Source organism: Pholcus phalangioides, unplaced genomic scaffold (assembly GCF_987345545.1).
Source record: "Pholcus phalangioides strain wild (caught in Gottingen) unplaced genomic scaffold, Ppha-v1.0 ptg000009l_1, whole genome shotgun sequence".
NCBI classification, from domain to species: Eukaryota; Metazoa; Arthropoda; class Arachnida; order Araneae; family Pholcidae; genus Pholcus; species Pholcus phalangioides.
Window position 1 is genome coordinate 28,174,993 of NW_028301602.1, and position 24,170 is coordinate 28,199,162.

General features: G+C 36.6%; 1 protein-coding gene across 2 annotated transcripts; it reads right to left on the minus strand.

Moving 5' to 3' along the window:
• Nucleotides 1-4,236: 4,236 nt before the first annotated feature.
• Nucleotides 4,237-19,939, minus strand: LOC149082638 (uncharacterized). Of its 2 annotated transcripts, XM_089235906.1 has the most exons (7): nt 19,801-19,934; nt 15,394-15,451; nt 13,544-13,617; nt 10,380-10,541; nt 7,691-7,774; nt 7,274-7,568; nt 4,237-4,466 (listed from the first exon to the last, which is right to left on the minus strand). In XM_089235906.1, exons 2-7 carry the CDS (start codon nt 15,440-15,442, stop codon nt 4,384-4,386), a joined length of 747 nt encoding a protein of 248 aa, XP_089092032.1. In that variant the 5' UTR covers nt 15,443-15,451; nt 19,801-19,934; the 3' UTR covers nt 4,237-4,383. The 2 variants fall into 2 exon arrangements, with proteins under 2 accessions (XP_089092032.1, XP_089092033.1); XM_089235907.1 differs by lacking the exon at nt 15,394-15,451 and having other exon boundaries at nt 19,801-19,939.
• Nucleotides 19,940-24,170: the final 4,231 nt, after the last annotated feature.

Sequence of the window (24,170 nt, forward strand, 5' to 3'; positions counted from 1 at the left end):
TGAACCTTTCCTACGGGTGCATAAACTAAGTGAAAATAGAATAATTCCGGCTGCCTGTAGCCTACTGTATAACCCAGATATACAAACTCGGTTATAACGACATCGAAGATTCCACGAAATGTTGTCGTTATAACCGAGATTGACAAGTGCACCGGGTCCCGCGTTTTGTGGGGGAGCCCCACATTTACGGTAACAATAACCTTTAAAAATATCTTTCATAAATTCTGAATATTTATTAATTATGGAATTCTGAATTTTTATTAATTTTGTAATTCTGAATTTTTATTAATTTTGTAATTCTGAATTTTCATTAATTCTGGAATTCTGAATTTTCATTCATTCTGAAAATTTTTATTTTTATCAATTCTGAAACTACTTCTTTCATTTATTATGAATTTTCATGACTCATTTATTCTGAATATTTTCGATTCCCCTCTCACAGGAAAAAAAAATCAGGGCTAAGGCGGGGGCCAGCTATCATTTTCGCACCGGGCAACGCGTTTGATAAGGGTGGCCCTGGATTGACGTTTTCCTAAGAGTCTGATTGACGAGAAGTATAATCGGATGCAATCAAATACTGTGCATGTAGTTATTTCATCGTGATTAATCTGACCGTATTTGATCGAGAAAATACGATCTATATTAATATCATAAATTCTAGACATTCCTAATCGTCAGCGAAATCACCAAATGTTGCCTTATAATCACGGATTTTAAACCTCTAGGTCACGACCGAAACTTGGGTCACAGGGACTCCTGAGATAAGGCATTCGAACCAACTTAAAATCAAGTTCTAAATTCGTTTGTTGCAACACTGCTGGTTTCAGAGGCTGATCATTAATTTCGGCGGCATGGGCATCTTAAGCGGCGGACCCAGACATTTTTGAGGGTCCGCCGAGCCACGATTTTTTATACAGTATTTTTTGGGGGTGGGGGGAGGGGAGAGATCGGCATCTGAAATGGCATGGTATCATTACAGAATGCACAGAGTGAATGAAAATTCAGAATTTAAGAAAAAACAGGCCATTTTATAAGAAATTCAAACTTGTGTGCTTACTTTGGAGAAAGAGCATTCAACAGTGTTGCGAGAGTTATAATTCTTTTGATGAAAAAACAGGGGTTTTTTTTTTTCACTCATAAGTGAACATTTTTTTCTCTTTACTTGGTAGGCTAAAAACCCCACCACTTAACACGTTAAGAAAAGGTTATGAAAGAAATAGTAACTTCCCAGAATATATGGATGAAAATTCAGAATTTGAGAAATCCTTAATTTCAGAATTAATGAAAGCTCCCAATAATTTGGAACCCCTTCTTGATTGGGGCCCCCTAGGTTCAAGCCCCGTTGACCCAGCAGCTAATACGCCATATTACGTGTTTTGAAAAAAAATATTTTAAAAAAACTGTTAAAGATATACAGTCGAATCTCGTTGTGCTTTCGGTCACCACAAATTGCTTAGTTATGTAATTACTGGAATATATTCTGACAGATTAACACACTGTATGCTATACATATATATATATATGACAGTCCCTTCGTTCAGGAATTTTAGTGAGGGGCCCTTGTACTGATCTAGTAAATTTATAGTAGCAAACAAGAAATTCGGTTCATCCCCGGCCGATCTATTCGGAAACACGTCGCAAGTGGGAAAACGCTTTAAACAGGAAATTTTTAAGAGTATTAGTAAGAGTTGGGAGATCACGAAAATAAGTCGTACTAAGCGGGAAAGTATTATAGGTAGGAACGTTATAAGTGGGATCGACTGTATAATATACGGTCTCACATGTATAATAGCATTTATAAACATGGCTCTTACAGGACGGGGCTGACAGGGCTCGTATAATGATCCTTTTTTTTCCACACTGTAAATTCACTACAGTGAGGCCCGTGAAAAATCTGTTCAAGGGGCCGCCTTAGATCCTAGCCAAGGAACCCTGTTACAGCATGTGAGGGCCATGATCATAAATTCAAAATTTTGTAGCTAATTCGATCATTGAAAAAGCTTTTAAAAATCTATATGAAGTCCACATATACTATTTTAAACGAGTGGTTATTCAAGGCAGGGATTTGATTGGTCAAGCTTACAGTTACGTCACGTGAAAGATTTCTACATTCGGTAGCGAGAATTCATGAATGAACATGAAAAAGTTATGAATGAACTGACGTCACAGGCTACGTTAACAATAACGGTTTTTTACGAATGAACTGCGAAAGTTGTGAATGAAGGACATCAGAGGTAAACTTCCATATATGAAAGTGACCTTTATTTGACCGCTTTTGTTTATATTTGTATAGTACTACGTTTACTATTAGTAGTACTATATATATACGAGAGAGGGTCATTCACTCATGAAAATCTTCATGAGTTTATTCATTAATGAACTTATGAATGGAAAATGAGGTTTCACCGCTCTTTGTGGTTGTTTAGGTAACAGAATGAGAAATTGATCAATTGCAAACACTTCAAAGCAGAAATAAATTACAACAATGGGTTTGTCTGGTTTCCTGACACCAGTTTATTTTGTTAACAATTGAATATTATCTCGCTCTCTCTCTCTAGCACTTTTAATTCAAACAATGGCATCGCAACAATAGTTTATTTTAATACTTGTACTGGCCTTAGAATCCGAAAATATTCAAAAAATCGTGTAAATTCACCCAATTGGAATTTTGAAATGCGGGTTTCACGAAAGCGTCTGTCAAAAAGAGAGGTTTCGAAAGAACTTAAAAATATCCAAGGTACTTAAATTTTTCGAAGACACGTTTTTCAACTCACACAATTTTTTTTATGATTTTTTTTATTAATTGTTTATTTATTCATGCAGGTGCAGGCCATGAGAAAAGCTGAATATCATTGAATTTTATGGCTGAATATTGATTTAGTAGCCGAAAGCTTAGCATTGTCTACGTTCGAAAACTGAGAAAGCCGCTCAATTTTGGTAACATCACTTTTTCCAACAGTTGGCGCCACTATACTGACCAAAAAAAAAACGCGGCGCCACACAATAATTGTGCACAATTAAAACAGAACTACTATAAAAGGAAAAAACAAATAATGATCCTTCTCCCTTCGCTTACAATGGATTGTTCTGATGATCTGGTCAGTTTTATTGCTTTGTGGCATTTGCCAGGAGCATGGTGAGGGTTTTATCCGGCCCAAGAACCTTGTCTTTTGTTTCATTTATTGGCATTTCTGAAAGCTTTCGTTGCCTTGTTGGGGGGGGGGGGTGCTGTTAAACCAAGCACAGGCTGCCTGCTACTTTGATGCTGGCTGCCGAGATTCAGCAGCATATTTACTTCTAGCTGACTTGTGATGGTTACTGGAGGAACTTAGCAGTTTGTGTCGAAAAAAGACATTTTATTACCTTTCTCCCAGCCGTGTCAGTCCAATCCAAACCGTGAAACAGCCCCTTTAAGCTCCACCCTCTTAAGCTCAACCCCCCTTTTGAGCTCTACCCTCAAAAAGTTTTTTTTTCTTTCGGGAGCGTTGCTTTTATTCCCCCAGAGGCGATTTGCCGTAGGAATCAGCATCGAGTGATGTTTGCATCCTATTTTTTTATATCTGAATGGAAGAGGTAATTTACGGAGTTTCTAACGAATTGCTACATTTGGAACATGTTGTGCATGTACATATGTTACGGCCGAAGAACAAAATCAGCCAGTTCGCAAATTTGCCAATACCTGGCCATGTTGATTACCTTGGATACGGTTCTGTGTATGTCCCTCAAACCCTTCACTGAAAGAGGGAATATCATGTGATCAAAAAAGCCTGCCGCTGTGGTGGTCGAGTGGTTGTAGTGACGGACTCGCATCGCAGGGACCTGGATTCGAGCCCCACAGTCGCCACAGTGGTGGTCAGCTGAAGTTGGTTTTCTGTGGTTCCCACCTTTGAGGCACAAATGCAAGCCAATCTCCCCATTGAAAAATCTCGCCACAGAGAGCAATAGGCCAACAAATAGTACGATATTCAATATCCAAATATTCAATCATTACACTTCACCCACTTCATTTAGAAATATAGAGGACAACAATGAGAAAAATCAAACACAACACTAGATACGCACTCAGACTGTTAGGTACACACATTTACACTTCCGGCCCAACTCACTAGGTAGTAAATTGCCCATGACGATAGACCTGAGTTGCATTCGTTTCGAAAGGAAAAAAAAAGAAAGATTCAAAAAGCCTCATAACTGATTTCTATAACCACTAGAGGGGAAAATATAATTCTTTGAAAATGAGTAATTAAAAAATAATTTATTCAAAAATATGTAACCTATTTACAGTAAATACGTGACTGATGGCTAACCAGACTGGTATTCACAATAAAACTTGGATTTTTTTAAAAAAAATACTTGTTACGAGGCTATGTTTGCACTTTTTGCTCACCATTGCCATTCATAATTTTTTTCAAAGTTTTTGTTCTTATTGGTTGTCTTCACTTGGTGTTTGGCATTGACATTATTATCTGAAATGATTAAAAAAAATTAATGTAGCTCACTTGGGAAGAAACAACAAAAAACCCATGATATGATCACATTTTCCATTTGATCCAATTATTTCAATACCCAAGAATAATTTCCATTAGCGAATTCCACATGTTTTCAAAATCGTTAAATTATTATTTCAACACATGATTACACTAAATATTTAGACATGGAAACTAATGAGCAATTATACAGGGTAGTAAGGAACATCCCTTAGCCGCATCTTACTGACAAACCCTCGATCCTAGAGGCATACTTCCAATTAGAAAAAGTATCCAAATCATTTGTAGACCTCAGATATGTCATTCATGTTGCAAGGGTTTGTACAGTTATTAAACTATAAAAATTATCTTAACTTCTCTTATGCGGACACCCTGTCCTAAAAAATTCAATTAAAAAGTTTTGCCCCGTCTCTCCTGATGCCAACATGCAATATTCACTAAGATATTTGAATTTAAAAAATCGCTAGAAAGGTGGGGAAAGAACCACATAAACTAACAGACAAGCTTATTATGCTGTTCTTTCCAAACTTTTCTTCAATTTTTAAATTGAAATATCTCAGCAAATACTGCACTTAGAAACCTGGTTTTTTGTAAGCCTCAGGAGAGGCAAGGCAACAACTTTCTAATTGGGTTTTCGAGCTCAGGGTGTTTTACATTTTAGTACTTATATAACCTCTTGCAATATGAATGGCCTATCTGAGGTCTACTCTACAAGTTATTCAGATCATACTTTTTCTAATTGGAAGTAAGCCCTTAGGATCAATCGTTTGCCAGCCAGTAAAATGTAGCCAAGGAACTTTCCTTATTACCCTTACATATATATATATGAAATAAATAGGTATCAGCCACCTCCTTGAGCATTTTACTTGTGTGTGGCCTTGTATTTGTATGTTTGTTTAACATTTGAGAAAGTAGAGGAGAGAAATAAATGGTGTCCATTGCTCTTTTGTAAACAAGAAAAAACTTTTTTACCTCTTTTGCCTTACTTGCCTGAACCTGGGGTGGGGAGAGAGGGCTCACCCCCTAATAATTAATGAATATACAATGCACCCTTCTTCCTCCTGTGTATGTGTTTGAATCTTGTTTAAACAAGACAAAGGGGAACTTTCAGTCCCCCCCCCCCACCCATGCTCTCTTCATGCATATGCCTCTGTTAGTAACCAAACCAGCTTCTCTACCTAATCTATTTCTTTCTATTGAGAAGAAAATTTTCCTTTTTGAGCAGGTAAAAACGATTACTGAAGAGTGAAAGAAACCAAGAAACCTTTTTTTTTTTGCAACTCCAATGTAATACTTTGGTAGACCGGGGGGGGGGGGGTGATACAAAAGGCTGGTGCCATTAAATGCCTTTGCAAGAACAAACACCAGTGATGTGTTTAAAAATAGATTGAGAAGCGATTTCCTGTGAAATATTTTGAAAAATATAATTTTATAGGGATCATAAGAGGGGTACTAAAAGATATCATTGTATTCAGCTGAGTTTATTATGAGATAAAGGGAATTCCAAGTGATTCAAGAAACCATGCATTGCCACCAGAAATACAGAGCATCCATGATTAAAAGATCCTATGACAACGAAATTTGAAACCATAGGTTCATTGGCTGTTCATCCTGGAAGAGGAAGAAAACCTGTAGCCACAACCTACAAAACCTATAGACACAGTATGAGAGGTTTCGCTTCAGGTGGTAGAGATCAGAGCTTCAAATTCTTGTGGTAGGTGAATTCTTGTGGTGGTCTACACACCTACATTAGTGTCAGGTGTGTAGCGCAGATGCTGGATAGGCCACATTCAACTGTCCATAAGACATGGCCCCCACAAGGGCGAGACTGGCAGGGCGTGTATGGTGTGGATTTAGTGCATCATTTATTCTCATCCTTACTTCTATGAGGAGTTACGTTCTACAAATCCACAGTGACATGTTTGATCATTGGGAAGCGATATGCATTGCTGTAACAGAATGACATTGCTCCGGCTCTGTACGTATGCCACTGTCTTGTAGACACAATCTTTATGCAAGACTGAGCTCCTCCACACATTGCAGTGTGTTAAGAATGTTCTTAAAACCACATTTTACAGAAGAACATGCCATCAGCCGGCACTTCCCTAATCTATCAGGGGCCTCCCAGATCCCCAGACCTCAATCCATGAAATTTTTCGCTTTGGGGGCATTTGAAACATCTGGTTTCAACTTTACCTGACCTTAAAGGCATTTCACGACACATGCTGAACGTTTCCCTGTACACACTTCTGTTAGTTGTGGACCATGCCATCTTGTTTACTTTTTCCTGCCCAGGGCCCTTCCACCAAGTCAAAAGTGTTCGAGATTATTTTGTAGTTGCATCATGAACTACTGATGAAGAATTCAAACACTAAAATTAAATTTGATGTACTATATGTAAAATTAATGTGCAATAGAGAGTTCTGTTATGAAGAAAAGCTGCTTATTCAAACAGTTGCTCTGTTAGTCTAAATTAAAAACTACTAGTATAAATCAAAGTGTACATTAGTTTTCACCACAACAATTTAAATAATAAAAGATAGAAAAGATAAAAAATTGCTATTTTTTTTTTTTCGCAATCTATAAATTTTATTAATATTGCTATTTTGATTCATATTTTAATAAATGTCATATTACTTTAAATTTATACGATTTTCATAACATTGCACATTAAAACTGACGGAACTCCGGTTAAGTCGTCACTTTGCTTAAGCTGTCATAATTTTTCGATAACTTGAGGTGACGACTTATCAAGGTTTTACTGTATATTGCACTAATTTATATACTTTTGTTACTGGCAGGGGCAACATCATTCATTTGTAGCTGCTGCTTTATAATTGCAGCAGCCCGTTTCCAAAGGCTTTCAATGCTTTCAACCTCATCATCTTCATCATCTGAAATGATGATATCTTTCATATCCATATCATCATCTTTCGTATCACAATGAATGAAGGCATCAAAATTGTCCAGTTTAGACAGAGGAGCTGCTCCAACATTCTTCGACTTGGTATTTGTTGGGGATACCGTGTCTTTATGGGCAATCGGTCTCTGAACTGTAGCATTCAAATTATATTTGAGCGGCTGTAAAATAAAAAATTCCATAATTTACTACAATTTCTCAACGTGGCCTCCTGGAAGTTTTACAAAAGGAGGGGGTTCCACTGTGAATAAATAATTTTTTTTTAAATGAGAGGTAACCTTACTTTCATATAGTCTGTATTTGTGTAAAGCTCAGCATTATTGACTTTTGAATTCTCAATCACACGAAAAATTTCATCAGGTGCAACCTAAAACATGAATTAGTATTCATAACTATAAATCAAATGGAACATACATGTGATGATAATAACAATGATTATGTGTATATAATCAAACTCATTATACAGAATGGAAAAAATTTACACAGTAAAACCTGTCTAAGGTCAGGATTACACTGTAAAAGTTTTGTAAAAGTGTTTTTATAAAACTTGAAAAATACAACCAAAAAGCTGATTGATTACACTTGAGCAAATGCAACCGATCTGTTTATTGGTTATATTTTCAAGTTTTATAAAAGCATGTTTACAAAACTTTTTTATATTGCAATCCCGGCCTGAAATATAAGACTGGGAATCTATTAATATTTTTTACTGGTTAATCTAAATTCTTTAATCAACCAATTGACTGATTAATTGAACTTTAATTGAAAATTTTGAATGCTTGCCTTTCATACCAAACGTAGTATTAGTAAGCAGCAGCGCCGTCTCAACGCATGGCCCGGGGGCCTCAAGAGAAAAGGGGCCTCACAAAAATGAAATCCGGTTGAAATTTCTTAGAATTTACAAGGTAGGGCCACAGAAAAACCATTTGGCCCAGGGGCCCATGATGCTCTTAAGCAGCTCTGGTAAGCAGAGCTGTGTAACAAGGATTTTTGCTGCCTGGGCAAACAATTTTATAACAGCGATTTTTGTTCCCACTTAAAGATGCTGCCCCTAAATTTTGCCACCCGGGACAGTTGCCCATCTGCCCCCCCCCCCTCTAGTTCCAGCTCTGTTGCGTGGTAACCATAAAATAGTAATTGATGCTATAAAAAAATATTTTATTCATTTCACGCACCTATTCACTAGATGGGAAATATAGAAATAGATTAAGAAATTCTGGCTGCTCACATACAGCATAGATTTTTTTAAGTTAACCACTGATTTAGAAACAATCTTTATCTGATTTATCTCTATCTTTGTACTGTTGCTCGTCTCCCTTAGAAACTGTAAGAAATATAAAAGATAAAGGTGGGGGGAGGGGGGGGGGTTCAATTTCAAATTGTACTAGGAAGAAGATTCTTTTAGAATGACAAAACTTCTGTTCACCGTGGAGACAACAAGTTTTGAGCTTTTCTTTTAGAACTCCCATCAAATTCAATTTGGTACTGAAATTCCAATCAATTTTCATTGAATCAACCTGTATTTCCCGATGCTGAAAAATGTGATAAAATTATTGATTCAAGATTATTTAAATATGGTCATATTGTAAGAACACAATAATTTACAAGACATTTAATCGGTTTCATCAAATAGATCAAGCTAAATTTTTTCAACTTTTAATAAACGTTTTAATCAAATTTTAATCGGGTTGATTAAGTTGATCAACTCAACTAAAATTTTTAACTGTGATTAACAAGTTACCACTTAATCAACCAACCCGATTAATCAGGCCAGCCCTACTAAATTAGAATATTGCTTTAGTCTTTTGATGTTCCATTTCATATAGGCATGCCTCTCTCCCTACCCCATAAGCTTTTGATTTGTTATTTTTTGATTTTTCGACAAAGCTTTTTTTTTTTTTTGCCCTTTCAACTCGGGTTTGGCACACCTGCTGAACAGGGTAAAAAAAAAAAAAAGACACATTTTCTAGTTTTGATTCAAAGAAATAATAAGACACAATTTTCAAGACAAATATACACATGTACGCTTCACGTTCTCCTAAAGTCATTCTTTCACTTTTCCGAGACGTATTTCATCCTGAACTGTAAGGTTTTGGAGACCATACCTACAGAAGAAAATAGACTTGGTTGAAGGGGTGCAGAGAAGAGCCACATGTGTCCTTTCTGGCACACTGGGCTTGAGTTATGAAGAGAGGCTTCATTTTTTGAATATGTTTACATTGGAAGAACGCAGGTGTCAGGGAGGGGAGGGGAAATGAAGAAAGTGTTCAAAATATTTTCAAGTTATTAGTACATTGTCAATCAACTGCTCCGACAAGGGGACATCAGTATCGATTGGTGAGGGACAATTCTAGGTTGTGGTGTCTGGGGGAATTTTTCTCTAATAGAGGGTTGTTAATAAATGGAATAGCTTACCCTCAGGGATAGTAAATTCTAACACAATTGGCACATTTAAAAAAACATACGATAAACATGTTGGGGTAAATCAAGAAGCTATCCATATAATTAGATAAGACAACCATAAATATTTTTTATGGGCATTGTATTATATTTTTTCATGTATATATATAGTCATTAGTTTTTATAATTGCATTTTTAATTGGGTTGCTGTATTTTAGAAATATTTGACATCCATATTTGTTATGGACATCTTTTTATCAGCCACCTTGCCGGGCATTTTGCCTGTTGTAGCCTTGTATTTGTTTTTCTTCTTCTTTTGGTGTGGCGTTTTGGTCCTGGCAATGGTTTTTCTTTTACCTCTGTTTCTTTAAAAAAAAGAGTAATTAGATTCCCGGAAAATAAGATAAATTTTATTTATCAGTTCAAATAAAATATAGATTGATAAAGCTGGGAGCAAATCTGGTGTAAGAGTTTAAAAAATAGTGTGAATTTCCAAGAACTGTAAGCCATTGAATGAAAATGTAAAAATATAACACAATGAAATGAGATTCACTTCTCCTCTCATCACCTACATTTAAACTTTTTTCTGCTACTGTCTCCGCAGGCAGGTGCATATTACATCGTACAAATATACTAGGTTGTATGGCCTTTGGTTGTACTCGTTCAGACTCATCTTGTGCTCTGCTCACAGGAACTGCAGAGGCATAATTAATATCTACCAAATCACAACCAGTCTACAGAGTATTAAGAAAAAAGAAATGCAAATTAATGAAACATGTATTTTAGTTGAGCTGCACTAATGGGTATTGAATGGGAGCATAGCCATAAAGAAACAAATAGAAATTCATTAGTTTCAATAGTTGAAAGTAAAAGATATTAATACGCTGGCACAGTAGGACCTATAAAACCCGGGCTCCTTGGAACCTAGGTGATTCCAAACAAGGGATTCTTCCAGATTATGAACACTTTTTTTTAATTTTCACATTTTTTATATTTAAAGCAGCAATAAACCTTTTAAAGCACTTTGATTCATAATTTCCTTTGAAAAAAAAAAATTAACTCTTATTTTTTGAAGAAAATTTGTAGTCATAGATTGGATCTGGAAAAAAAACCCAAAAAATATATATATTTTCTTTTTCTGAAGATCGTAAACAACTGATTTTCTGATTCCATGTTCTCCCCACAATATTCATACTGGTGTTCTAGCTTTTTAAAAAGTTCAACTTTTATATACATAAAGCAACATGTTTCTGTCTGCAGCTTGTACCTGCCTTATCACTTGACATTTTCAGCATGTTCAGAAATTCATTTCGATGATCAAAGAAAAAAAAATAGGGCACTAGACAAGTTCTAAAATACCAAAGGTTAACTGCACAGCATAGAGAAATGAAATGAAGAAAGAAAAGTTCTATTGATATCACACTCACTTTCTGAGTAATCACATTCATTGGGATTACACAGTTGCCATCATTGTTTCCCAGAAGCCCAAAAATTTTAGTGGAAACCAACAATAAGTGGTACAAAAAAAATTGCTGAGGTATTAGAAAAGGTTGAAACAAAATTCGGGTTATAAAAAAAACCCATCAAAAGCTCCCGGTTGACAAAAAACTCTGCCAATGCGTCAGGATTATGGATCCATCCGGATTTGGGAGGTTCTTCTGTACTTTTTATTGTTATAGTGACCTTGGCCAAAAAGTAGGGAATTGGCACATTTAACAATTAAGGCTAATAATAATTTTAATAACTAAAATATTATTGAAGTGGAAGCATACCAGGAGTTCCCCAAAGTGGGCAAATGGAATAATCCATGGGGGAAGGGGGAAATAGAAGCCATGGGTATAGCATAGGACCTTAAGGGATTGGCTTGAGTTGGGGGGAGACAGATGGGAGAAAAACATTTCTGAAGAAGATGGGGCTGATGTGGAACAAAAAGTTTGGGAAACTGGTTTAACCCATTCAAGTACAGGCTTATGACATTAAATTTGAAGGATTTGTATTTGAATTATCTGCAATAAGTCTCAAAAACTGGTTTCCTTGTTTGCATGTTAGAAATACGACGACAAAAAAAAGACGAGTGCAACAAAATTCTCTTTTGTGATCTACCACATCCTTCACCAACCCCCTAAGTGTTGTCTTTCTAATGTAGAAAGATACATTACTTGTGCATACATACTCGTTGAAAGATACATTACAGTCGATCCCGCTTAGTAGGACTAATTTTTGTGAATTTAACTTTTTCCCTTATATTGATAATGTTAACTTTTCCCAGATAAAACATTTACATTTTTTGCTATTTCTGCTTACAATAATCGAAAAATTCACATTGGGCTGTTTCCTCTCTTTAAATCAGCATACTTTTTTTCACATTTTTTTAATGTAAAGAAACAAAAATGGTGAGTATGTGTGCTAGAGTTGAACTTTTTTTTTCTTGTTCTCTCACTTTGTCCAACAATAGTATGCAGAGCATAATCGCTTTTATCACTGATCAAATACACATGGTTGATGGAAGTTATGTCTATGAATAGGAAGACTATTAGATAAGAACTAGAAAAAAGTTCTCGTAAGATTTTTTTTTTTACCCGTTGCAGTCTTATTTAAATTTGTTGCATTAGATCGATTTCAAAAAATGAATCTTCTCATATTGGTGTTATAGACTATTGCATTTAACAAAGAAATAAACAGCGGTCTTTCTCATCCACTTCTGAGTCTATTAATGTAAAATCAAGCCATAAAAAGAGTGACATTGACACAAAACATACACAACTTGACATATTTTCAGACGCCAGCATCAAGTATTATTTAAAACAGGCTTTTTCAGATAAAGAAAATCAGATTTCCTAACTATATTTCTTGGAATTCGATTCTTCACAGAATAGCCAATGCAATGCTTTCATGACTTGTTAAATTTCGGAAAATGAAGAAGTAAAAGCATTAGATTTTGCTGAGCACAGTTCGGGTCAAAGTGTCTCACAGCAAGTTGAAAACAAAAGCTCCAACTTTAAAGGAAAAAATAAAAACTCTGACATTTGTAGATGATAACCACAGTCAACACCAGTTGTAATGCTTGCAGAATCAATTAAAGGACCGGAAACTTTTTGATATTTTGTTTAAAGGCAAGAAAATGTGCCATGTGATGTCATCCAGATTTTACTTAAACTTGACTGTTATAAAAGAAAATTGTTGCAGCTTCTTAACTGGTTATAACAAATAACCTTACCTTAATGTTGGTTAATAAATGAAAAATGACATAAAAAGCTATGGTCGGTGAAAAACTATGTCTTATAATACTTATAAACATTTCCTGCTTCAAAATGTTTTCCCGCTTATGTTTTTTAGCAGCAGTTTTTGAAAAGCTTTACAAGCAGGATCGACTGTATATGTGGAGGGTTATAAGACGAATCATTGAATAGGAGTATAGGATGAACGGAGGGGGGAAAAATAACTTGTTGTAGGCTTACAATGAAGCTTTGAAATGATGAGCAAAGAGGTAAAGAAAACAATGAGAGCTGGAATGAATTTCTTCCATTTGCGTTGGGCCTAGATGTCTTTGGAAAGTCCAAATTGATATACATTTTTAGATAGAGGATTGTTGAGAGGATTTTCAGATATTTCAATTGTTTGATCAGCAAATTAAATTTGAACTCTTAGATTCTCAACATAGTCAAAAAAATATTTTTTGATACGCATATGTTGCCAGATTGAAAGGATATGTAATATGTAGAAATAAATTACTGACCTGGTGTTCAATAATAACATCTTCAGGATATAGCTCACCACAGAACTCACATGGTATCAACACCCCGACAGAATCTAATTTCATTTTAAAAAAAAAGTTTATATATAAAGATTGTTTCTTTACGATTGTTTCTAAACGTGTAGATAACTCAAATAATAATATACAGTAGCCACACAATGTAGCATATTTTGTGTCTTTTATAAATTATGATGCTTGTTTGTACAAACTCAAAAAAAAAACGTGAGCAGAACGTTTGTGAAATCTAAAGTTCATGAATGATAAAAGCATCCCGAAAAACGACATATTACTTGGGACAAGAAGCCTACTTCGTAATTTCATAAAAATCAAATCAAAAATACACAGGGCAAACTGTTGCACCCTAACCATAGAAACACTTGAAATAAGTTTAACAGAACCTGGTTTATATTTTTGGTATATTTTACCTGGTATTTTTAGAGTGTAAGCGATTAGAAATACATAACTGATAACCTCACAACTGAATGTTTTTTCCAACTCTTTATCAGTGAACTTGACAAGAGATTTCAGTACGTTTTAGTAACAAAATTGTGATGAAAATCTTTCAAGAAATATTTTTTGAACTATCCAATTTTTTTTTTTCATTTCTCGTCACAGAAAACCACAATCTGAGTTGATCTTAGCGCTTCTTTTGACATGGCCCCCTCAAGGGCGAGGCTGACAGGGCTCTAGCCTGTGGCCTGGGACAATTCTCATAATTTTTTTGGCTTTTTCAAGCTATAAATTAACAGTAGAATGGTCTGTGAAAAGTCTGACCGGGGGGGAGGGGGGGGGGGTCAACAAAAGATGCCAGCCTAGTGGCCATGTTTTTTGAATAGAGGAGACAATAAAGCTACTTAGAATGTGCGTGGAAAGGTTTCAATGGCCAATCGGGGTACGCCAATACTTTAAAGCATTGTGCTGTGTGCATGTTTAGATTTCAATAAAGAAATAAAGTTGCTTCACGTTTGAGATGCAAGTCTTGACAAGTTGACAAGTAAAGAATGACAGGTTGCCTGAAGAGAAAACATTTTTTGATTAGCAAAAAATTATAATTTTGACAGAATTTGCTATAAATGCTAGACATATCAAACTTCTATCGAGCAATTTTTCCACGCTATGTATTTTTTTCTTTCAAATTTTTGTCAGAAAATAAGTTTTGGCAGCAACCCCAAAAGTAAGATTATAAAATTTGCCGTTTCGAGTGTACAGTCGAATACCATTATATCGAACTCCAAGAGATCGGAGAAATCTCTTTGCTATAACGAATTTTCATTATAAAGGAATTCCAGGATTTGCATTATTTCTATGTAAACTTATTTGGGGGCTTAGAAAAGTGTTCGTTAAAACGGGATTCGGCTGTATTTATGCTCTTGATCAATTTGACCCTGATTTAATGATTTCCTCGATTTAAGGAATAAAATTGTTGATTTTTTCTGGCTCATTAAATAGGGGGTTCAACTGCATATAATGTTCCATACAATATACACAGATATTAAAAATGTATTTATTGAAATTTTATGGTGAAAATTAAGAAAAAATAGTTTGAAAAATAATATGCCAAGGTGTAACAGTGTCCCCTGTACGTGCCAGCCAAACTAATTAGGAGGGAGCCAAGTTGTTGGTCTTTGAACAAATTACAGACGTAAATCTGGGTATCACTATATGGTTTAAAAGAAACAAGCATTTATTTAAAAATTTAAAAGAGAACATTGGGTATCTCACAGATACAGTCCGAGCTTCAACGTAACTTTGGATGTGCAAGCACACCAGGGTGGGTTAAGAAACAATTTTGATTTTTACATCATAAGAACAATTTGAAAACATCTTAATACCAAATGCATCACTATATTCTTCAACATCACTATGGTAATCAGCCATCATGATTGATTCCTATAACAAAAAAAAGGGGGAAGTTTTACCATGTTGTGCAGAGCAGTGAATTTCTCTCCACACAGAGCAGGCAGACCATCAACAAGGGGCCGTTCAAGTATTACGTAAGCAAATTTTTAGCCATTTTTGACCCTCCCCCTCCGTCAGCAAAAGTAAGCAAAACGCTGACCCCCTCCCCCCCCCCCCTTATCAGCAAAATATGTTATTATAATCAATTTCTGTTAATTTCAATGTTATTTGAAGGCTATGAACTCAAAATTTATCTTTAATAAATTCATCGCAACCCACCCTCTAAGCCATATAATGATAAATCATATAAAGTTCCTCGGCCCGCAGACCAAATATGGCCCTGGGGGTTACGTGATGCGACCTGCCCTCTTCAAACCTAATTTTGTAAAAATGAACTCAACAGCACATTTACAGATCGCTTAAGTGTCCTGTGATACAATTCCAGAACATTTAAGCAGCCCGTGGCATATTTTCAGGTCACTTAAATGACCTGAGACACAGTTCCAGAACATTTAAGCGATCCGTGACACATTTAGAGATCACTTGGATCCGCGAAACATTTAGAGATCACTAAAGTGGCTCTGTAGGACACTTATCAATAGGAGGGATGTTACTTCAATTGCCCACAAACTATGGAAAGATTTTTCTCGTTTTTGGCGCACAGAGTAAGATGCCATTAAAAACATTTCATATTTTCATAAAAAGTGGTTGATGACGTAAGCATTATCCAAACCCCCCTCCCCCCTTGTCATCAAATGTCAGCAAATCGGAAACCCCCCATCGATGATGACGTAATACTTGAACGGCCCCTAACACGAAAATTCAAGAAGTTAACATCTTCACTTCAAACAATGAAAGGCAGATGGCAGCACCAGAAAAAACATGAAATAAGTAAAACTCTGGCAATTTTAAACACATTAGAGGCCATGTGTGTGTGTAACACATATGCTCAGAATACACTTTCTGGCATTTACTGTAAATTAGAAATTTAGCAGAGGAATGTGTATAAGCTAAGAGATGCATGCACTGGCGTACGCAAAGGGGGGGTTTAGGAGGTTCTAACCCCACCTCACGCTGATATTATAGTGTTATTTTGCAGGAAAAAATGTAAACCCCCCCCCCCCCTCTTGAGAAATCCTGCGTACGCCTATGGATGCATGCATACTTAAATAAGGCTAGTGGTAGAGCATTTAATTTTCTTTGAAATTTAAATAGGGAGCGGGTTCTTTATAAGTTTGGGCCCAGAGCAAATTTGAATTTTTGGGGATTGTCATATGTAGTCTTCTTTGTGGCAAACGCATGCACAGGGGAAGGGAGAATACGGGCTGTGCCTAAAATACAAAAAGCAGCAAATTTTGGGGTCATTTGCCTATGTTGTAAAAAACAAGCCCTGATAGCAAAAATTCCAAATGCGTAAGAAACGAAAAAATTCTCAAGGAAAGAGATTTTTCTGTATGTAGCTTCCGAGGCCAACTTGCAAAGAAAAGTGGGTACTATGAACTTTTTCTTCAAAAAGGGGTTGCTATCTCTACTTGAGCAAGTCACGTTAATGTATGTAGAGTATAATTGTGTCTTTCTTGGGGTGTATTGGTTAGAGAACTTGCCTAGACTACAAGATTAACAGAATGTTTCCTCAATCCTATTTGCTGAAGCTATCCAGTTCCTTCTCACACCTTCTTTTTCTTCTTTTTCAAACAACACCATTTATAAAGAGCATCATGGCAAGTGATGTTTGGGGAGCTCCTACTGGACTGGAATCACAGACTTATCAATTTGCATGTCCTCCAAGCTTGAAATGAGACCTGACCAAGTCACTTCATCTCACATTGGATGATTCTATTTCTATTCTTTCCTACAAGGAGGAAATGCGAAAGTTCAGTCACTGAGGAGCGACTCTCAAGTCGCTACTTAATATAAAGTGATTATATAAAGTGATTACTGATGAGTAATCACTTTACCTGAAAGAAAAGAATGGAATTGTCCAACATTATGTAGCATAGCCAAGTCTCATCCCATGGTTGGAAGCAAGGCCATTGTGAGAAGGGGAGGGGACTTGGAATCTGCCCCACCCCCGAAATGTGAAAAAATGACCGAAAAAAGAGGAAAAGACGGCCATCTTTGGCCAAAATTACTGTTAATGTGGTAAACATTCCCATAACAGTGTTTTCGACACTTTTCTTGAAATTCTTCCAGTCTGTTCTGCTATGCATGTCACAGTTTTCTGCATATTCGACTTTGGAAACCCTGAGCAGTGCTAGGGCTGACACACACATGGTAAGATGGCACTGTTGTAAAGGTCTTTCTTTCCGAATGTAAAACTGACATAATATGCACATTATATTACACATAGGTGCCAGCAGTGCCATCTTAACGCATGGGCTCACCCACGCACCTCAAGAGAAGAGGGGCCTCACAAAAGTGAGATCTGGGTGAAATTTTCTAAGATTTATCGGGTAGGGCCTCCAAAAACCACTTGGCCCGTGAGGCCCATGATACTCTTAAGATGGCCCTGGGTGCTGGAACCTGGGGCTGAGGCTGTTTGAGCCCTGACCCTCCTCCCCCCCCCCAATAAATTTTACGAGGGTCCCTAGGCTGGGATCTTTCATCGGCCCATCTATAGTAAATTTATAGAAAAAAAAAATAACGGTAAAATTGCCCTGTCAGCAATTATCATTAAATGTAATTACCAGCAATCATGGCTAATGTGCCTCCCCCAATAACTAATGAATACCAAAATGCAATTTACCACTCCCCCTCCTACCTAAGAGCTTGTCCTGTATTTACGGGGTCTAAGCTGCATGCCACCCAAAGTTAATTTTTTTTATTTTAATAACTGTACAACCCCTTGGAAAAAGAACGACATTCTGAGTACTACACACGATTTGGAGCATTTTTCTAATTGGAAGTATGCCTCTAAGACCCGCAATTCACCAGTAAAATTCTGTAAGCTCTGTTACCTATACACCCTGTTTATATGGAACCCACAAAGGGGGGGGGGAGGGTAAAATGGCAGTACTTCCACATTATAACCATCCACTTAGCACATTTTTTGTGAGTTTTCTCTGAGTCACTTTAGCTATCCTCACACAACCACATTTTCACAACTCTTCAGTTAAGACCATTCAGTTTTTCCCCCAACAAAGTAACTTACCTCCATTGCGACATTTCAGGTGTAACGGAACTCTGTTATTGTTTGGTGGAGATGAGGTGTCAGCTAAAGGTGCATTATCTTTCATTTTCGTTGTGGTGGTACACATTTTGAGATATTCTGACAAATTGTGTTAAATATTTTTGTATCATAATGTTCTTGCTAAATATCATGCCAAGAAGCCTAAATATAGCGTCCCATCAGCAAGCCTGGTCGTTCTTGAGGTGTGCAGAAAAATACTGCACAAGAATCAAGCCAAAATCCACCAATTTTATGTCAAAACATATGCGAATAGTTATAACGAAAAAATAACAAAAATGGTTCCAGCCAGGGGCCCAGGACAGTTTGCACTTTTTTTTTTCTATAGTAGAAGTGGTAGAAGCCGGTAAAAATCTGAATCCTGGCATCCTGCTACTTGATGCAGGGGCCAGGCTTTTGCAGGATTTAAGTGCTTGCACGCAGGATGTTTATACCAGTGATTCCCAACGGTGGGCATTAACGCCCCCTTGGAAGCAATGGAAAGTTCCGGGGGGGGGGGGGTTGCAGAAGATACGGGTATAACATAGGATTTTATGGGTTAGATTGCATGGGAGGGGGGGGGGTGAGACCGTGACTGAACCCCCTCCCAGCAAAATTTCGTCAGCAGCTTAAAATATTTCATATCTTCGAAAAGGGGTGGTTGATGACGTAAGCAACCTTCAAACATCCTCCCCTTGCCATCAAAAGTCAGCAACTCCGAAACCCCCCCCCCTCGATGCTGACGTAATACTTGAATGACCCCTACGGTTTATATCTTAATGAATTTTTTGGTGGAAGGGGCCTACAGTATTTGTTAGGGAAGACGTTCAAGCGAGTACCTTGGACCCCCCAAGTTCCAGTGCCTATGACAGCACCTAGGAAGATGAGCACAGACAAATTCTCACAATGGATCACACATAAGAAAAATTAAATAATGCTGTACAATAAGGTAGTTAAATTAGTTATATAGGAATGCACTCAAGTTACTCGAATAATTATTTTAATTACACGCATAGGAAAAAAATATGGAAAATTCAATTAACACAATTAATACACTATGCTCACTGTAAGATTTCTTATCTAAAATTCATGTTTAAAAATTGTGATAATGAAAGGTAGAATTTGTATTATAATAAACACGGAAATGAAAACGCATTACACAAAATACATTTACCTTCGCTGGGAATGTAATGAAATAACATGCATAACATTAAATTAATTGGAAGTTAATTGGACAATCATTTGGTTCACAGCCAACACCAGCACATGCCTCGTCAAAACAAAAACTAAACACCACAGATAACAACAGTGATGGTAACCTCGTCAAGCAAAATTTCCCTCGAAAATTTCCCTTTTGACTAAATTTTTCCCACACATTCCGAAAATTGTGCTGCCATCTATTGGTGGAAGTATGTAATCAAGTATTTTACACTAGAAAAGCATTGTTTTGCATTTATTTATTTTTTTTCAAAAAAAATTCTTTTGCTTGCTGAACATTCAAAATTTCCCACAAACGCCAAGAAATTTCCCAAGTTGACCAATTTTGGCCAATTTTTCCCACGAATATGGGAAATTTCCCACGAGTTACCATCACTGGATAACAACAGTGGGAAACCACCGATCCACAAAATTGTGCTGCCATCTCTTGGCGAAAAAAGAAACTGTATTCTATATGTCTTTAGTGAGTTTTTCTGTTTGAAGATGACAGAAAAAATCAGAGAGAGAGAGAGAGAGAGAAGGGTAGAGTGCCCTATTTCTTCGAGAGAAATACGGGAAATTGGGATTCCAAATACGGGACATTGCCAAAAATGACGCCAAAACCGACCAAAGTTGCCAAATATTGTTGAAATAACGAAAAATCACAATGGCGGGAAATATAGCATTACTTCTAATTATTAAAATGAATTCCACGAATAAAAACGTTCACTAAGACAAATGGGGCAGATTAACATTCTCATTTATAGTTGTAATTATTATGATATAATTTATGAGTTGAAAAATAATTTTAATCTTTGACTTCAATAAGGAATAAAAATTCGAGTAAGCTTCTCTGCAAAATACGGGACACTTTTGCCAAAAAGTCGGGACACCCAAAAAAACAGAAAATACCGGGACTGTCCCGGGAAATACGGGACGTATGGTCACCCTAGAGAAGGGGGAATATATTTGAAAAGTGTGTCCGATAACTGAACTGACCATATTTCTTAGAAGAAAAATATGTGTATACGGGACATCGCCAAAAATTATGCTAAAGCCGAGTTTTACTAGGAGCAGGTTCCCCGTGCCGCGCGCAACGTGATTCGACACGTCGTCCACTCACCAATAAGAAACATGAACATAGGCTGAGATAGACTTGGAAGTCGGGGGGGGAGGCGTCAATTCATATCAGTCGACTCCATCTTTGACGCTGGGGGATCAATGCCCCCCCCCCACCATGAGCATGACTGTGCCTACAGAGCGCAATACGTCTCATGACAGCGCTTTACGGCGGGCGTGACTGGCCGACTGCTCCTGGAGCAGTCAAATGCGTCATGCGCCGAGACGGTGCGCTTTGCTAGGAAACACAAACGCGTAGCATGATTATATAACACGTTGCTGCTAACACGAAATTATACTGTTCGGTTCACGCAGCGCAAAAAACACCTAAACCTAGGAAAACCCGGTTTTCTAGGAGCAGGTTTCTACATCATTTTGCAGCGTAAAAACGCTGATTGGTAAAAAAAACCATTAAATTTCAGGTTTTTAAACAATCAGTATTTTCACGCTGCACACGACGCAGAAATTCTACTCGTAGAAAACCCGGCTTATAATAAAGGTGAAAAAAGTTGCCAAAGCGGATTTGTTAATTAAAAAGGAGGTTATATCCCCTCCATGGATTTACTCGAAAAGGGGGAGTGAAGGCTAAAGTACGGTTACCAGACGTTCTCTTTCGTTTCGGAAAATTCACTTTTTTGTCCTCCTTTTCAGGTTTTCCGGAATTATTTTTCTTTTACCTCGAAATTTTTCTCTCTGTTCCCACTTTGAAACACATATCTTCATCAAATGAGTGTCTGTGGTTTTTTCCATTGACCAATAGCCGTCGAAATTCCCAGATTTTTGCGGTTCCGTTTGTCAAGAAAAATTATTTAGATCCTGTATTTCCCAAGAGAATACCGGTTTTCTTTTTCCTGGCCGTCTCGGTTTTAAGAAGAAAACTTGACACTTTATTCTTCAAATCAACGATTGAAATTCTCTTCCTAACTCAGAAATTACATTACCATAATTACGACTGTAAATAAGAATATTCATCTCACACACGTCAGGTTTCTTTCATTTCCCGCAATTAGTGGTTTTTGTGATTTTAGCACGAGTTGGCAACTTTGCTTACTTTCGGTGATAATTCGCATTGTCCTGTATATTCCAAAGCCCAATTTCAAGTAATTTACTCGAGTAAATACGGTCAGAATAGTGGCGGCATTTGTTGTTGAATTAGAGAAAGTGAGGTCACTAAGGGTGCTCGTAGAAGCATTCTCCTTCCTCACTTTTCGAATCTGGTAACCATAGGCTAGCCCTGTATAATACTGAAGTTGAAAGAAAATTTTACTTACTCAAACATTACTACGAATGTGACTGCAGCAAAAAGAGAGAGAGAGACAAATTTGTGAGATGATCATGCCCATCTCACCTCACCAATAAATAATTATAATTTGTAGGTCGAACTCTACATGTGTGCATCAATGCCAATAGCATGGCCCCACAAAGGTGGGGCTGACAGGACTCCAGCCTTGGGGTTCGGACAGTTATTTTTTGTTTTTTAATGCTATAAATTCAATATAGAAGGACCCAGTGAAAAGTCTGGTCTGGGGGGGGGGGCGATCTAGTATGTGGGGCCATGGCCAAAATTCTGAAACCTCCTGTGATGCTTGTAACTATTAGTGTACTCTTTTTCTGTTAATAACAATTTACACTGCTTTCTGTGACTGTCTCCATAACTTGAGGGTGACATTTCCAACCATGCTTTCCTGTGATTATGATTCCAACCATGCTTTCCTGTGATTATGATTCCAACCATGTCCCTACTTCTCCTCTAAGCTTAAACATGAAGTTCTAGGACACCCTGTATATTATATTTAGCTCAACAGAAACTGCAACACACCCTTTCGAAGCACAAATAGCAGCAGCACTGGTACAGTACACAGATGGCAGCACTACACAGAAACAAACTTCACCTCAGGTCAACAACACATACACGATCGGCTTCTAGTATAGGCCAGTTTTCTTTGACCACCTGCTAAAATCTCTTTATTGAGACAGCGGTGAGCCATGATCTGGTTAGGAGGAGGTACGGTACAAAACACAAGGTTTTTTTTGCCACGCAGGAATTATTTCTAATCAAATTTTGATAATCAAAGTTATATTAATTGCTAGAAACACTAAAATATTTAAGTTGGACTGTACAAAAAGAGATTTAGAAAACAGTTATTTTTTGAAATTAAAAAAATTTCACAGGAAATACAGAATTTCATATTTTATTAATCACAATTATATGAAAATGGCTAAGAAATGAAATAAAATTATAGATAATGGTTTTCAATTTTTCAATCATGGCCATTAAAACAATCTGACGATTTTTCTGATCTACTGAATGGGGTTTAGAATTGAAAACCAAAGAAATTGTTTTGTCTAAAGTTGTGAGAGCATTTTCAGTGGCTAGCAGTAATCCCAACTGATCAAAAAATCTTATTTTTGTACACACTTTCCCATATGATAATGGAGAAACAACAACACATTAGAACAACCTTTATTCATGCATATACCTGTGAAAAATTTTAGAAAGATTCACTAATTCTATATTTTCTGATCAGTAGTCTAAATTTTAATTTGATTCATGTTGCATGAACTTTTGAATTCACAACTTTAAAAAAAATATTTTGCACATAACAGAAGCTTTTTCTTCAGGTTGTGGGAAAAAACTAACAAACAAATCATTTTGTAGTCAAAATAAAAGAGCAGACTATAATACAAGTTTTGAGTCACTGTATATAAAAAGCTTCATTAAATATGATTAACTACACAAAAGTTAGTGGTGGATTTTTGAGATGTCATGCAAATTTTTTCATTAGATTAGATAATCATTTCTTGTATATAATTATCATTTAAAGATACCTGTCACATTCTCAATAACAAACATCAATCATAACGAAATACAATACATAGCTTCTTTTAACGATTTTATGCTAGGATTCTGATACTTTCCAAAATATTTGACGAAAACACACTCATAAACTATATTTTTTATGTCATACACGGATAGAAAACATTTCATTCATATTCTCAACCACAATAATTTCATAAGCATTAATGCAGCAACGCCATTCCTATTTTTTAAGCTTATACTAGGTATGATCAAAAAATATCAAGATCGATTAAATTAGGGGTGTTAGGGGGGGGGGAATGTACAGTTGAATCCTGATTTAGTGACTGAAATTTTTAGTGAATAAATCTTATATATAAACAGGGATTACACGAGTTCGATCATGATTCGATATAATGCCCAACTCATTA

What these genes read in the sequence shown, in the direction of transcription:
- LOC149082638 (XM_089235906.1), bottom strand. Translation starts at nt 15,442, where the DNA reads ATGATGGCTGATTACCATAGTGATGTTGAAGAATATAGTGATGCATTT. An exon ending in TAGCAGAAAAAAGTTTAAAT is followed by an intron (nt 7,775 to 10,379) that starts GTAGGTGATGAG and finishes TTCATGTTTTAG; the next exon opens with GTTGCACCTGATGAAATTTT. An exon ending in TGCCCCTGCCAGTAACAAAA is followed by an intron (nt 4,467 to 7,273) that starts GTATATAAATTA and finishes TAATCATTTCAG; the next exon opens with ATAATAATGTCAATGCCAAA.